This window comes from Argopecten irradians, chromosome 10 (assembly GCF_041381155.1).
Source record: "Argopecten irradians isolate NY chromosome 10, Ai_NY, whole genome shotgun sequence".
Classification (NCBI taxonomy): Eukaryota; Metazoa; Mollusca; class Bivalvia; order Pectinida; family Pectinidae; genus Argopecten; species Argopecten irradians.
Genome location: NC_091143.1, coordinates 23550557 through 23564602, shown reverse-complemented (window position 1 = coordinate 23564602; position 14046 = coordinate 23550557). Strand labels below are relative to the sequence as shown.

General features: G+C 33.5%; 1 protein-coding gene across 1 annotated transcript; it reads left to right on the top strand.

The window, feature by feature from the left end:
• Positions 1-4097: 4097 nt before the first annotated feature.
• LOC138332614 (uncharacterized) lies at positions 4098-13743 on the top strand (the record flags this gene model as incomplete). Its single annotated transcript, XM_069280614.1, has 5 exons — positions 4098-4308; positions 5034-5087; positions 9577-9706; positions 10449-10512; positions 11425-13743. Coding segments are annotated over 5 exons (1197 nt in total), but the record flags the coding sequence as incomplete, so codon positions are not given.
• Between the last annotated feature and the right edge of the window lie 303 nt (positions 13744-14046).

Genomic DNA, 14046 nt, shown 5'->3' with positions numbered 1-14046 from the left:
GTGCAGTAGAGATGTGCATGACTCAGCCACAAAACGCAGGTGCTCGTCAAGCTCTAACAAGGTCTTGTCAATCAGTCGTCATCAAACGTCTTTTTGTAAACCAATGAGGAATTTATCCATACTTTTCCAAATTTCCTTGGGTTCGATAAAAATGTATTTATAAAACAATGACAAAATAATATCAAATTGTTTGTGGCATACACGTTCCCTGTTTCATTTTTACAATTAATATAGTGCCAAGAAACCAAATCGACGATATGGGTTTGAAACATTTTGAAGGATTGTTCCAAATAAATTTAGACGCACTCCTAATATTTCATATTAAAACTGGATGTTTTGGTATATTAAATTTTCTTTATGTTTTATGAGACTTCATTTGCAAAGATTTAAATGTAAGTGTCTAAAAATGAAATATTTTTGACAATTAAAGTGAAAATTGAGTTTATCAATGGTTTATTTGCCGTAAATAACGCAATATCATATTAATTTTTACTTCGAACTTATTTCTTAAAATGGCGGGATACCCACAATCGTAAAATTGCAATAACACGTCGAGTTATGAGAAACCTTTACATGTGGATATAAAGGATAAGAATATTAGGAACACACTGAGATATGAGATGTTTATATTAGTTTGTTTATTTAAAAAAGATATTTTCGAAAATAAGATAATTGCACTACCATTTTTTTTCTTCTCTGTTTGGCACAAACAATGAATAATCCATTATCAGGTTTCGTTCTATCATGGCGTTTATGCTCAGAATAATCAGAATATTCACAGAGAATAGAAGATATCAAACTGTTGATTCATAGATCTTAAGATGACAACACATTTATATTTTACAACAATTTATTTTAACTTCCGGATTATTTTACGAGACCGGACAAAGAATAGTAATCTGATATGGAAAGTAATAGCACGATTTTGTATCTTCATATAACATTAGGTAAACTCGAGGTGGTTTCCGATAAACGTAATATAAACAGGTCCTTTATTGTCAGAGCGTGACTGATTTTCAGTGTTGTACATATAAATACACAAAGTCTTTCTAGTCAACTTTAAGTAGTTATTAAAAGCGATGCGCGGGCACAGACTTTTACACAATTAAATATATATTCAATATTAACCTGTCTAGCCGATCAAATACTATCCTTTTTGATGTAGGTTTTAAGATATTACACACTTCTGGCCCAAGTTCACTATAAATAACTTAACAGGGTGATAGGATCTTCACTACAGACATGTTGTAGGTCTAGAGGGAGCGTATTGTAACCTAATTAAATAATATAATATTTCTGGTATGTGTGATGATTATTTACTAACCGTAATGCAAATGTAGAGAAGACCATGTTATGGTTATGATTAATTACGGACAAAATTGTAAGTCGGTGTACGAACGGAGCCTTTTTAATACTGGTCAGTAAATACTAGGTTATAAGTATACCTTGGACACGTTTCAAATATATTGCGATGATCATCCTGATATGATCTTGTAGCGTATTTTGGGTAAAGAATCAAAATTTCAAAACCCCAAATTATTGCAAGTTGGTGGACCATGAAACAAATCCAAGCAAGCATGTGATTTATACAAAACCTTCATAATTTTTCTTACCAGTTGATACAAGATTTACATCATTATTTCCTGAATATTAAATTCGCTTCCATATCCACACACAATGTTATCCGGGACGTTGTGTGACTACGCAGTCATGAACAAATCATTTTGTTGTTTCTTGACTAATGATCAGTTCTGGCCCAAACGGTGGCTGATAATATCCGGGTATGGTTATGTTCTCAATAACTCTGTCCATGCTTATAATAAGGTGCCTTATTCGATGATAAATTGGTCTATTTGGATGTGTTTATAGTATTCAAGTCCCCGGTATATGTTCAAACATTCAATATAAAACATAATGCAGTCAAAATGTCTTTTAAATGTATCTAAATATGCTTAGTGTTATGCTTGAAGTAAAGATAGTACTATGCATGGTGCAAGTGGAGTGATTATTAGGCTCAGTGTGGTTTTCCAAAAACGATTTTACATTATTTTTTACGTTAGCAAACATTTGTATCATTTGATAGATACAAAAAGATGAAAAAATGATTTTATTGTTCCACACATTTTGGATTTCAGAAGACCGAGTTAAGTTGAATAAGTTTAAAAATAAGTATGCTGGTAAATGTTTATCGTCTGGAATATGCACAGAAAAAGCAAACATGGATCTCTATATCAGTAGAGGTTTGGGGACAATAGGATTACACCTCTCATGGAAGCAGTAGATGGTTGACATCTGAAATTATCAAACATCACCAACAAGGACGTCTATATAAAAGTAATGTAGCTTTAGAATAGTTTTAAACGACTAGGCCAATATCGATATTATTGTAACCGGAGGATAATGCAATGTGTAAAATATTTCATTAAGCATAAAAGGTATAACGTAACTATTCAAATGTGACTTTAGAGACAATTCTTGTTCATTACTAAAATCAATTTATGGTTCTCTAATGTGTGTTGAATCGATATCATCAAAATCACAAAAGGTGAGCTATCTGCAATAAACGTTTGTACTTGCCCCACATCACCGTTCATTTAAGTAACATTGAATCAGGCGATATAAGAAATTGTTCTTTGTTTCATACTATATCTCACTGTCTGATTGACTAATTTTTTTTAAACCACTTTGGAAAAAAAAAATCCGAGGTATGGCGCGAAAAAACTACGTTATCGTGACATCATAATAGAGAAACTGAAGACGCGAATTGATTCGAAATTGATAAAACACTGGAATCATATAGTGACATCAATGCTTAAATGTTGATTGAAAAATATTCCGATAAATTCTCTTTTCACTGATTATTAGGCATGCATTATTCTCAATATATTTTGGGTTTATGAAGTCATTGACAAAAATGGAAGGATTTTAAGCGTCGATGAAAAAGAATGTTTGTCCGTGTATTGTCTATTTTTTCATAAACCCCAAAATATTGAGAATAGTGCTTATACTATAATTAGGCATCAATTTCCGTAATTTTACTTGATTTTTTACAATAAAGCAAAATAAGGTGTGGCGCATTGATATCTTATCCAATTATTCAGTTTGGCCAATGACTGCCGCTTTTAAAATATCCCGCGAAAACGTTCTGTATGTATAACGCCATAATACTTAACTTACATTTTTTTTCGGTCTACGGAAAATTATCCTCAAAGTTGTGACATATGAAATTAAATAATTTACAAATAGAAGCATAAAATAGTTTGCTAGTGGGCTGGAGGGAGAAAGTCAGTGTGGAAAAAAGAGTGAATTCTATCTAAAGTTGTTGTTCTACACCTACACCTTTTCAATATATCCATAGCTGTTTTCCGTGTATCCATATGGGGCCATATCCTTTGGAGGTAGTAGGCAGATTATCGACTCGCTGAAGAAAACAACAGTTCGTCGGCGACATTTTGTCAACAGTTATATGTTCAATATATAACTGGCCAATTGTCATAGACATTTTTCCTATTTTTTTTCTCCTATGCAAAGTTATATTTCCGCATGATAAATATGAGATAATATTAACAACTTGTCATTCTAATTAAGGATTAATTCTGTAGAATCCCCACAACGGGGTGTAAAATGTGGTCATGTATATTGCAAAGTTGTATGATGATAATTCTTAATGGCTATTTCAACAGATATACGTTTTAGTGTGATTAATTTGGAGCAAGTATAAAAGATAGTTAAGAGCGCAAGGAATGATAACTCTGTGGTTTGTCGTTTACTTAGCGTTTTATAGCTCTATAAAAGATGTTTCTCTCTTCTCCTGTCAAATAATATAAATATCATTCCATAAAGGAAATACATTAGCTTATAATGAGCAATGCATTTTCATTTCAATTCACATAGTTAAACGCCGTATTTACTACAGATTCATTTTTTTTAAAATGATATCATTACCATGCGTGCCGTTGAACCGATGGATTCCACGTGTTGATTTCTGTATTTTCACGTGCACTTATTCATAATTACGAAAAATCATATACTGCTATCAAAGTCATATGTTTTGTATGGGAGTGTTGTTCAGTATTTCTTCTGATTGACATTTTTCTATTTCAGTTCATTCACTTGCTTGTGAGAACGGCTGGAAAGGAAAACTCCGATTTGGACAAAATATAAGAGATCCCGAATTTGTCACAGTATTTGATAGATTTTTAAATTACAATGTAACACAGACCTGTACTTGCTATGCATGCAATTGTACAAACTCTTGTGATAGTTGTAAGATAGAGAGTGTCCCGGACTTTTTCTGTAACTGCAAATGTAAGTACACCATAGAAAACCACAGTGTCTAAACTCCAATACGCTCCATTTAACGTAATTCAGGCTGATTACATGGGTAGCCGACGGTGATGTAATGGTGTTACTGGTATATTTACGTTTATATCGACATTATATATGAATTCCATGTTGTATTTCACATAATTATGGCCCTCTGTGGAGAGATACATCAAGAATTGTCTCCCTGGAAAGAGGTGAATTCTAGATGTTTCCCGACACATAGGGGCATAATAATTAACTCCATAAAGTTGTTGTATTCAACATCAACAAACTATCTGACTGGTAGAAGAACTCACTAAGAAATTTCTTAACAACGTTCCTAATCTGACGGACTGCAGTCAATGAGATATCAACATGATATAAGCAAATAATGCCTGTATGACATATGATATAATTTGTTTCTGTTGTTTGTAGCATCTTTGTAGTAAAACAATGAAGCAACATAGTTTGTCATTTTCGGTTGACGTTGAGGATCACGTCCACGTTCTGCTACGTGCGGAGCTTCCAAACGGATATTTCCGTTCCTTGAGTTATTTCCTTACCTTCAAAGTCCGGCGAAATATCTAAATTATTCAATATCATGTGATCAAGTTTAATCCAATCAGAACATTCTAAATTAAAGTAAGGTATGTACTAATATGAGTGATATTACACCAGCTTACATGTACAGTGGATACCATTGATTAAATCAAGGATTTTTTTTGCAGTTAATAAAACATCTAATGCGACTGCAGTAAGACACGGTTTCACTTCTACAACAGGTAAACTTTATTGATTTCAATTTTATTTAAAAGCGTGTACCTTAAGATTATATTTCATGCTAATTTCACTATAACGATATGTCGCTTAAACAATTTAATTTTGAACATGGACATGTACCTTGATGATTTAACTCCCCAGAAGTATATGTCGGTCTATAAGAGAGCCGAAATCTAGGGATCATATATTCCTGTTTTGACTAAATCATACTCAGGTCGACTGAATTACCATATATGGAACAGACAGAGTTATTCCCCTTGTAGTCATGCACGTGATTTGTACGCATATTGGTCAATGAAAATGTGTGATTTATGAATGGGATTCGTTTACTATGTATAGCAACGCGTATTATTTTCAGGGTGAACCCCTGCGAACCACAATTTTGACAACCACAAATTTTCAAATGAAATTCATTGTGTGTATTAATAAAATATTAACATTTTCACCGCACGCCGATTTCGGGAAATTCGGCGTTTTTTTTTTACAATAATGATTTAAATTATTGTTTTATATTACAGCTAATGCAAACAATCAGTACGTTATCAGACCTTTCATTTCAACTACAAACAAACTCCATAAACAAATGTTGAAGTAATATACAAAATACATAGCAAAATTTATTTGTCCCAAATATTTTGATTTGCTGTTCGTTTACTTTTATGGTATTTTGTTTCATTTTTTACGATACATTCACCGCATATCGTTTTCCAGAAATATAACGTTTTGGAAAAGGTTATTTGAATTAAGAGTTTGTGATAATCACAAACATATATTAGAGAGGCAGATGTACATTTGTATGTGATTAAGGGTTTTTAGATTCACTATTAAACAGGAGAAAAACTTTGATCATACGTTACAAAAGTTACACTAATTTTCAGTTGGTTTCAGTACGATTTTAGCAATATTTTAACTATGTTACTAATAAAAAATGTTCTTTAAAATATACATTAATCTACATTATCTATCGGGTCGACTGTTTAATGTAGTTGTAGTAGGTTCTAGTTCAGGGTTCTGTGTATATAAGTGTACAATGTATATAAGACTATATGCAGAAAGGCTCCAATGAGCAGAATTTATTATGTACTATCTAAAATACACTGTCATAAAGGAAGAGGCTTATGAAGAGGTCTCGACTACTTGGAACATCCGTACGTCGTGTACGACTTGTGCATAAGAACGATAGTAATCGAACAGATCGATCTAAGATGCGCTCTAGATCTATATATTTTTATCTTTTGGCGACATATTTTCATGTAACACATGAGCATATGAATTACTGCAATTCTTCTTGTATTCAGAAAGTCACATGGTGGAATGCATCCTCGATATTCCAGGAGTTCCGATGACTTACGATCTACCCCTGGAGTATCGAGGATGGGTAGAATGTGGTTTTTTTATAGAAAAAAGATAACTTTCTCGTACGATATAAAATATGTGTGATGTGAAACTTCAAGAATGCAAGAAAAGAACTTAGAGAGAAATTTTAAATGATTTGAGAGATTTTTGTTATATATTATGTATATTACTAAATGGTTGGGCATTTCGATATAATGCATATTAAGTACATGTAGTAGTCGAACAGATACGTGAAGTATAATAGATAAATGATCTTTAATCACGGTTAAAATTGAATAATCAAAACACGTATTGATTGTTTTGTTAGCTGTATTATAAATATATGTTGATTTAAAATCACAATTGCATTTCCCGAAATCGGCGTGCGGTGAAAATGTTTAAAATTTATTAATACACACGATAGATTTCATTTACAAATTATATTCATCTAAATTGTGGTTCGCAGGGGAAATTAAAGACAGTCCCCCCTGAAAAATACTACGCGTTTGCTATGCGTAGTAAACGAATCCCATTCATAAATCACACTATCACGTGCATGACTACAAGGGGAATAACTCGCATAGGAATTTTGTCTGTTCCATATATGGTAATTCAGTCGACCTGATACTGGTATATGTTCACAGAGTGTGTATCTGAAACATCTAATTCACACATTTCCGTAAACATATTGTGTGTATCAAATGTTGTAATGTGCGAGCAGTATTTTCTTTGTAGATCCAGTCTGGTGAGGTCAACTAAATGTTTTGTTAATGAAAACTTTTTCTCCCATACTTCACAGGGATATCCCGTGGTTGCTAGGGAAAAGATATCTCTATCTTACACAGGGGGGTGTAAGACAGCTCACACGCGCTAGACAATAACGTGACGTCATCAATACATGCGGCGTAACTGTGGCGCGCATTGTAGATGACGTCATCAATTTTTACGCATAACGACGTTCTTGCGATCATGGCGCGATGAAAAAGCTGGAAACCAAGTGGAATTTCATCATTTTTTCTTCTAAGTATGGGAGAAAAAGAATCAAACATGGGTCTGTGAAGTGGACAGGGATATCTAAACCCTCGTGAAAGATTTTGGCCGTCAACCCTCGGCAAGCCTCGGGTTGACCGGCCAAAATCTTTCACTCGGGTTGAGATATCCTGTCACTTCACAGACCCATGTAAGATTCTATTAATCTTTGTTTCACAACTCTCTTGTTACTTCGAGATTGTCGAGACGATGTTCAAAAGAGTTCGGAATAATTCGGCATCTTCCGTGCCTATTTTTCACGTGTTCACGTAAAAAAGATTTGTTTTTTCCTTTTGTAATTAAAAATACTTCCAGTGTTGCAACATTTAAAAAAATGTGGTAAAATATTAGAAAGTTTAAACCTCAGACAGAGGGAGAAATATGTGTTTTGGCATTTACGAAAGTATTTTAGCAATATGATATTTCAAAGCACAGTTGGACTCGATGTGTACGATTTTATAGAGTCGAATCAGGGCAAACAAGCAATTCTTGTACCTGATATAGACACTAGTAAAAATAACAGCCAACAGAAATATGTTACAAACACTGTGGACTTGTTTTCCTGAAGTATACATTTATTTTTCAATCTACACAACAATTTACAAGTCAACAGTGATACCTAACGTTAGTCCCGATGCATACACACTGTTTATCAATTTAGTTATGTTTAACTATAATAGAATATAAGACTCTTTCATATGTGGATATGAAGGATAGGGATATTCTACCCGAGGGTCACAAAATGTTGTGTAAAACCGAGGCTTGCCGAGGGTTTTGCAGCATTTTGTGATCCCTCGGGTAGAATATCCCTATCCTTCATATCCACTTATGAAAGAGTATTTTTCTTTCATACCTCGACATTTTATTGCAATTTTACAACTATAGTATCCCACCATTTTTGAAATAAATTCGAAGAAATCCACGGCTGAAAGTTTTCATTCACGTGATATTTTCAACAAAAATTCCGTTGTTTGCATCTTTTATAGTAAAAACAGTCAAAGTGAAAAAAAAATGTTAAAATTTTACCAAGGAAATAGACAATTTGTTGACGCCGTGACGTCACGAGGCTTTATTGCATGGGTAGCCATGCAATACAGACTCAGGCGACATGAGTGTATTGCCCTAGACCAGCCAGTATTACACCCGTAGGTATGAAAGAAAATGGCATATAGGCATACAAAATATCACTAGGTTAAACAGGAGCTAAAAACTTAAAAAAAATATTGCTTGTCCCTGAGCAACTTCAAATTTATTTTAGCAACCTTGTCGTAATTTACCACTTCACTTTATAGATAGAGAATTGATACAAATACATTACTATATAATAAAAATATTTGCCATGTTTAATTAAACTTTTTATTGTACTTTAAATGTCTGATATAGAGAACTTCAATTATTACCTTCTGCATCCTAATATAATCATCACATGTCTGGGTTTTTTTTATTTTACATTATTTGTAGAGTCAAAATCTCTCACACAACGACTACTGTCATAACAACCTCCATGTCCCACGAGCATGGTTTTCCAGCCACATATACTACATCTCTACCAGACACAACGTTATCGACAATTTCGGCATCGCCTAAAACTGGTAAAAATCATCACCATCATCATCATCAATCGTCGTCGTCGTCGACGTTCTTAACACATTACCCACTGAAATTTCATAATAAAGAGTCTAATTGTGTCTTCAGGGATAAATGAGTATTTTTCAATTACCCTTTTCAAACACTGAAGCTTGCCATTTACTCCACATTTAACAGTGCTTTGATTTTTTTTTGTTAAAACAGGCTAAGGATTGAAGTGCATATTCAACTGTATTTTTCAACATATTGTTAACAGCAAACGAGTCAACCATCCTCTATGTCTCTATCTGAATTATACAATAAAAATAAAAATAAAAGCTTATCAATTAGAAAATATTTGTTATAACGCACTCTTTTCTAAACACACTCGATATAAGTACAAGAAATAAAAATGTTCCTTTCTCATTTCACTCCTCACCTGCATGGTAGATAATGGGCATGTGACGGCCATATCGCTTTTACGTTTCTGTTGGTTTGTTTTAAGATTATTACTATTTCATTAAAACTGTGTATGTAAGAACAAATCTATTGATGATATAGATTATGTGTCCGCGGCCCACCAGACAGAGGAAACTGGGACAAATACGACGGCGATCGTTGGTGGATTGTTAGCTGTTGTGGTGGTTAGCATTGGTGTAACAGTGATTGTCTTTGTTTGTAGGAGACAACGGTACGTTTCGCTATTTTAGTTTTAAGAAAATTAACAGTGTTTATCTGGGTGAGACAACATAAAATATATCTTTTTGATATTACCAGTATTGTTTGAAATTCGCATTCGCGTTCGACCATATTGATTCACACTAAATTATTGACGCTTCAGCTATCATCTTTTAAGATTTACCTTTATCTGCTTCCCCGATATCAGTTTTCACATAAACTTTATCACTTACTTTAAGGTCACTTTTCAAATAAGTTACAAGGAAGTGGTATATTCTCGTTTAAAAGGAAAAGCCATGTTTTTCATTTAATTTTGCTCTTGAAGCTGTGTCGAGTTATTCAAACATTTCTATCATGAGTCTTTTTCTCATTTCTCAAACGTAAACTCAGAGTCAAGAATAGTATACTAAGAGCTTTCCAATATTCAGGCATTGAAGATCATCACGGTCATCAAGCAATTTTATTACATGTATTTAAAGATGCTCCACCGTCGACATAGCATAAATGGCATTCATCATTAGAACAACTGAATAAAAATACTGTATCGTCTGCTCCTGTTTTTGATAGTGAAAAAATACCAATTGTCAGCGGTGGAACATTTTTAAAAAATTAAATGTTTTCTGGAAATTACTTTTGGTCTCGGACATATAATAATAGCGTTAAGATTTGATAACAGCTGGCATCATAGATACCATAATTTTCTGAAATGAGCAAGGAACTCTTTCTTTCAATAAAATTCTGAAGTTTACTTTCAGGAATAAGAAAGCACCAGACTACTCTGATTCCTGTATTGCCAACCCTTCTTATGGAGAAACGCATGTAAGTATTCACAATATAAAAGTAAAACAGAGAAAGGCACTGTACAATCAATCCTCTAAGCACGCGATTTTATTTATCATTTTAATGAGATTTTGTTATAATGGCTAATTCAGCATTCAGATATACTTCAAAACCTCCATACATTATTTGTTTTAAATTACTATAGCCACATAATGGTTTATTAGTATTTTAATGCAATTTAAAAATCAGTGCTTACACAACAACAACTATACATGTATATGAAGCTAAAATGTTCTCCGACTCCGGATCACTATGGTATGACAATCACTAGTTAATAACTTTAATCCCTTGCCTACCTGTATATGTTTTCGAGATATAGATATATATATGTTTATGACATACAAATGAGTCAGTTTATAGTTACATGTACTTTTTATCATATATTTATATATGTAAAAGAAGGAGGAATGTAGCAGTCAGATCGGAGTTTGATGATAGGGTCCAAACACTAACTCTATCGATGCTCTATTGAATGAGCTTACTGCTCACCGATGATCGAACTACACTCCTATCTACTTTATTCAAGGCTTCGACCTCGAAAACAACTCAAAAATTCGCATATCCTCTGCTTAGTATACTCCTATTGCCTAAATAGAATACAAGAGCTGGAAAGCTCGACAATTTTGTAACGAGATAGGAGAAAATGTAGCGACCAGACCGGGGTTCGCACCCGGGGCGTCCAAACACTAGCCGGACGCTCTACTGCTTGAGCTACTTTGTCAACGTTGTTTGAGTAAGAAAACGTTATAAATGCTAATACATTGTATATTGAACTGCCAAAATATATGAAAGATTTCATCTTATCTTCCATTGATCGTTACTATAGTAATATAATGTTTAACACATGTGTCATCATGTACAATGCTCAATTATTTATTTAATGCATTTTAGGATGACCAGAAATGTGCCGGTCTTGACAATATGGGATATGAGGAAAGTGACAAAGAGGTACACACTTACGACATGGCTGATCAAACAAAACCGGAAGTAAGCGGTGAATTAGACTACAGTTATGCTAATTTCGGTGGACAGTCAAATTCTCAAGAGCAAACAATGAACCTGAACAAAACGGACAGTCACAAACTACAATCAGAAAACAATGATTATGACCTTGCAAACGCATCCTCTCCTCAAAACAATTATTTCGTTATTGAAAAATCAAGCCCTTCAAACCTGACAGGTGCATGTTTTATTTCTGAAACTGGCGACAACGATGCAAATGAACGTGCCGAGACCATGCGTAATGGGACAGTTTCGCCTGGAGCGGACAACTATTTTCTTCTCGAAGAAAGCGACTCTGCAACGACAGCAACCGGAAGTGAGCAGCTATCAGGGGTTCTGGGTAAGAATTACTTCCTTGTTGAACAACAGAGCGTGTCGGAGACCAAGAATTCAGAACAAGATGTATATGAACTTGCTCATTCCCAATCTCACATGAAAAACTTTGGCGATAGAAAAACCGAAACAAGAGGTCCTGCACAGCAATACCAAGACGATGACCCATATGATCATGCGAGAATTGGACATGTCCGCACCAATGGGTTTGACGATGGTGTTTACGATGAGTTAAAGAAGCAAAACGTTCGTTACCGAGACGATGATGTTGACAATGATTATGATCATTGCTGAACATGAACATGATTGTGCCAACAAAAATATCAAACCAACAAAAACGTCAAAAATATGCCCGAATATATAACGTTTGGGTACAGGGCGCATTTTCGTTGATACTGTTGTAGTATTTAATATTATCTTCTCGCTTTCATTCCTTAATGATCATTTCTATGTATAAGGAATCGGTCAAAATAATATCGTTTCTAACAAAAATATATGTTTACACTAATTTAATTGTTTTCTTATTTCCTAAAAGATTTGTGTTTTTAACTGTTTCACCCGTTTGCTTTAAAAGTGCACGTTCTGTAACTGTTTTATATGTTGATAAAGTTTTGCGAATGTTTGTGCCAAAACCGATAGATTTGACGATGGTGTTTGTGGTGTTAGAGTTAAGGAAGCTAAAAGTTCGATACCGTAAATATGATGTTGATGATGATAATACACCTGAAAATTAGATGCTATATTTTCCAAAAAATATATATATGTCTAAATACAATGTTAGGGTAAGACAATACTCTGCCGAGTTACTGTAGTGTTTCCAAACTTGGTGAGATCTTGATAATCATGTGAGTGTAATAGGAATAAATCAAAATAATATAATATTTTAATTGTTTTTATGGCTTGATAAGTTAGACTTTCTTTATTATCTCGCACATGTTTGCTTTAAAGGTATATATTTCTGTTTTAAAATGTAGTTTGATAGTAAGAGAGACAATTCATTCACGCAGACGCATGAATTATGACAGATACAGTGTGTGGAACATTTTTGCAGTTTGAACTTATGAATAAATTGTTTTATTTGTTTTGAAAATCACAGTGTCGTAATTGTTTTCATCTATGATTGGTACAAACAATTAATAATACCTATCAGGTTACGGGTACAGGTATATATGCTTTAAAATATCCCACATTAGAAAAAAATGTGTGTACCTGTATAGTTTTTATCAATTGATATAAGATGTTTAATGTGAATGATCATAGCTTAGTAGTTGATGATGATGAATCTTGATCATGATGTTACAGATGATGATGATGATGATGATAATGATGATGACTAATGTTTAAAAAATGATGATGAATCATGATTTACGACGACATGATGGTATGATGAGGATTAATGATGATATCAAGATGAAGATGATGATAACTGATTATATGATGATGATGATGATTTATGATGAAGATGATATCATGATGATGATGATGATGATTGTGATGAGGATGATGATGATGATTATTATTATGATAATGATGATGATGATGATGATGGAGGATGGTGATGATATCATGATGATGATGATGATGATGAAGATGACATGATGATGAAGATAATGATGATGATGATGATGGAGGATGATGATGATATCATGATGACGATGATGATGTGATGATGATGATGATGATGAAGATGACATGATGATGATGATGATTATGATGATGATGATGATATATCATGTATTGTTTGTGTTCAATATTGATGTATTTGTGAGGATAATTATTGTTTTGTAAGGACGATTGATGATGTGAATGATGTGAATTAATTGATAAGGATGAGGACGATGATGTGTGAATGAGATATTATGTATCAATGAAATTTGGAAAAAAATAAAATATTATTAAAAACATATCCCACATTTCCGTGGTTAATCGTTAATTCGGAATTGATTAAAATGACCAGGGCGCTGATTTAAAAGACAACAATTTGTTTCAACTTCCTGATATTTTAGGAGACTGAAAAATAATCCAGTGGCTTATGTCATTCCGTGAGCTTTTCTTGAAAATGTTTGACACTATTTATAAAAATGTTCAGTAGGTCACCAATTTCATTCAAATGACGGATACATTCTTGATGAATTATTTTAACAATGTGACGGGTCATGGTCAAGGGCAAAGGTTAAG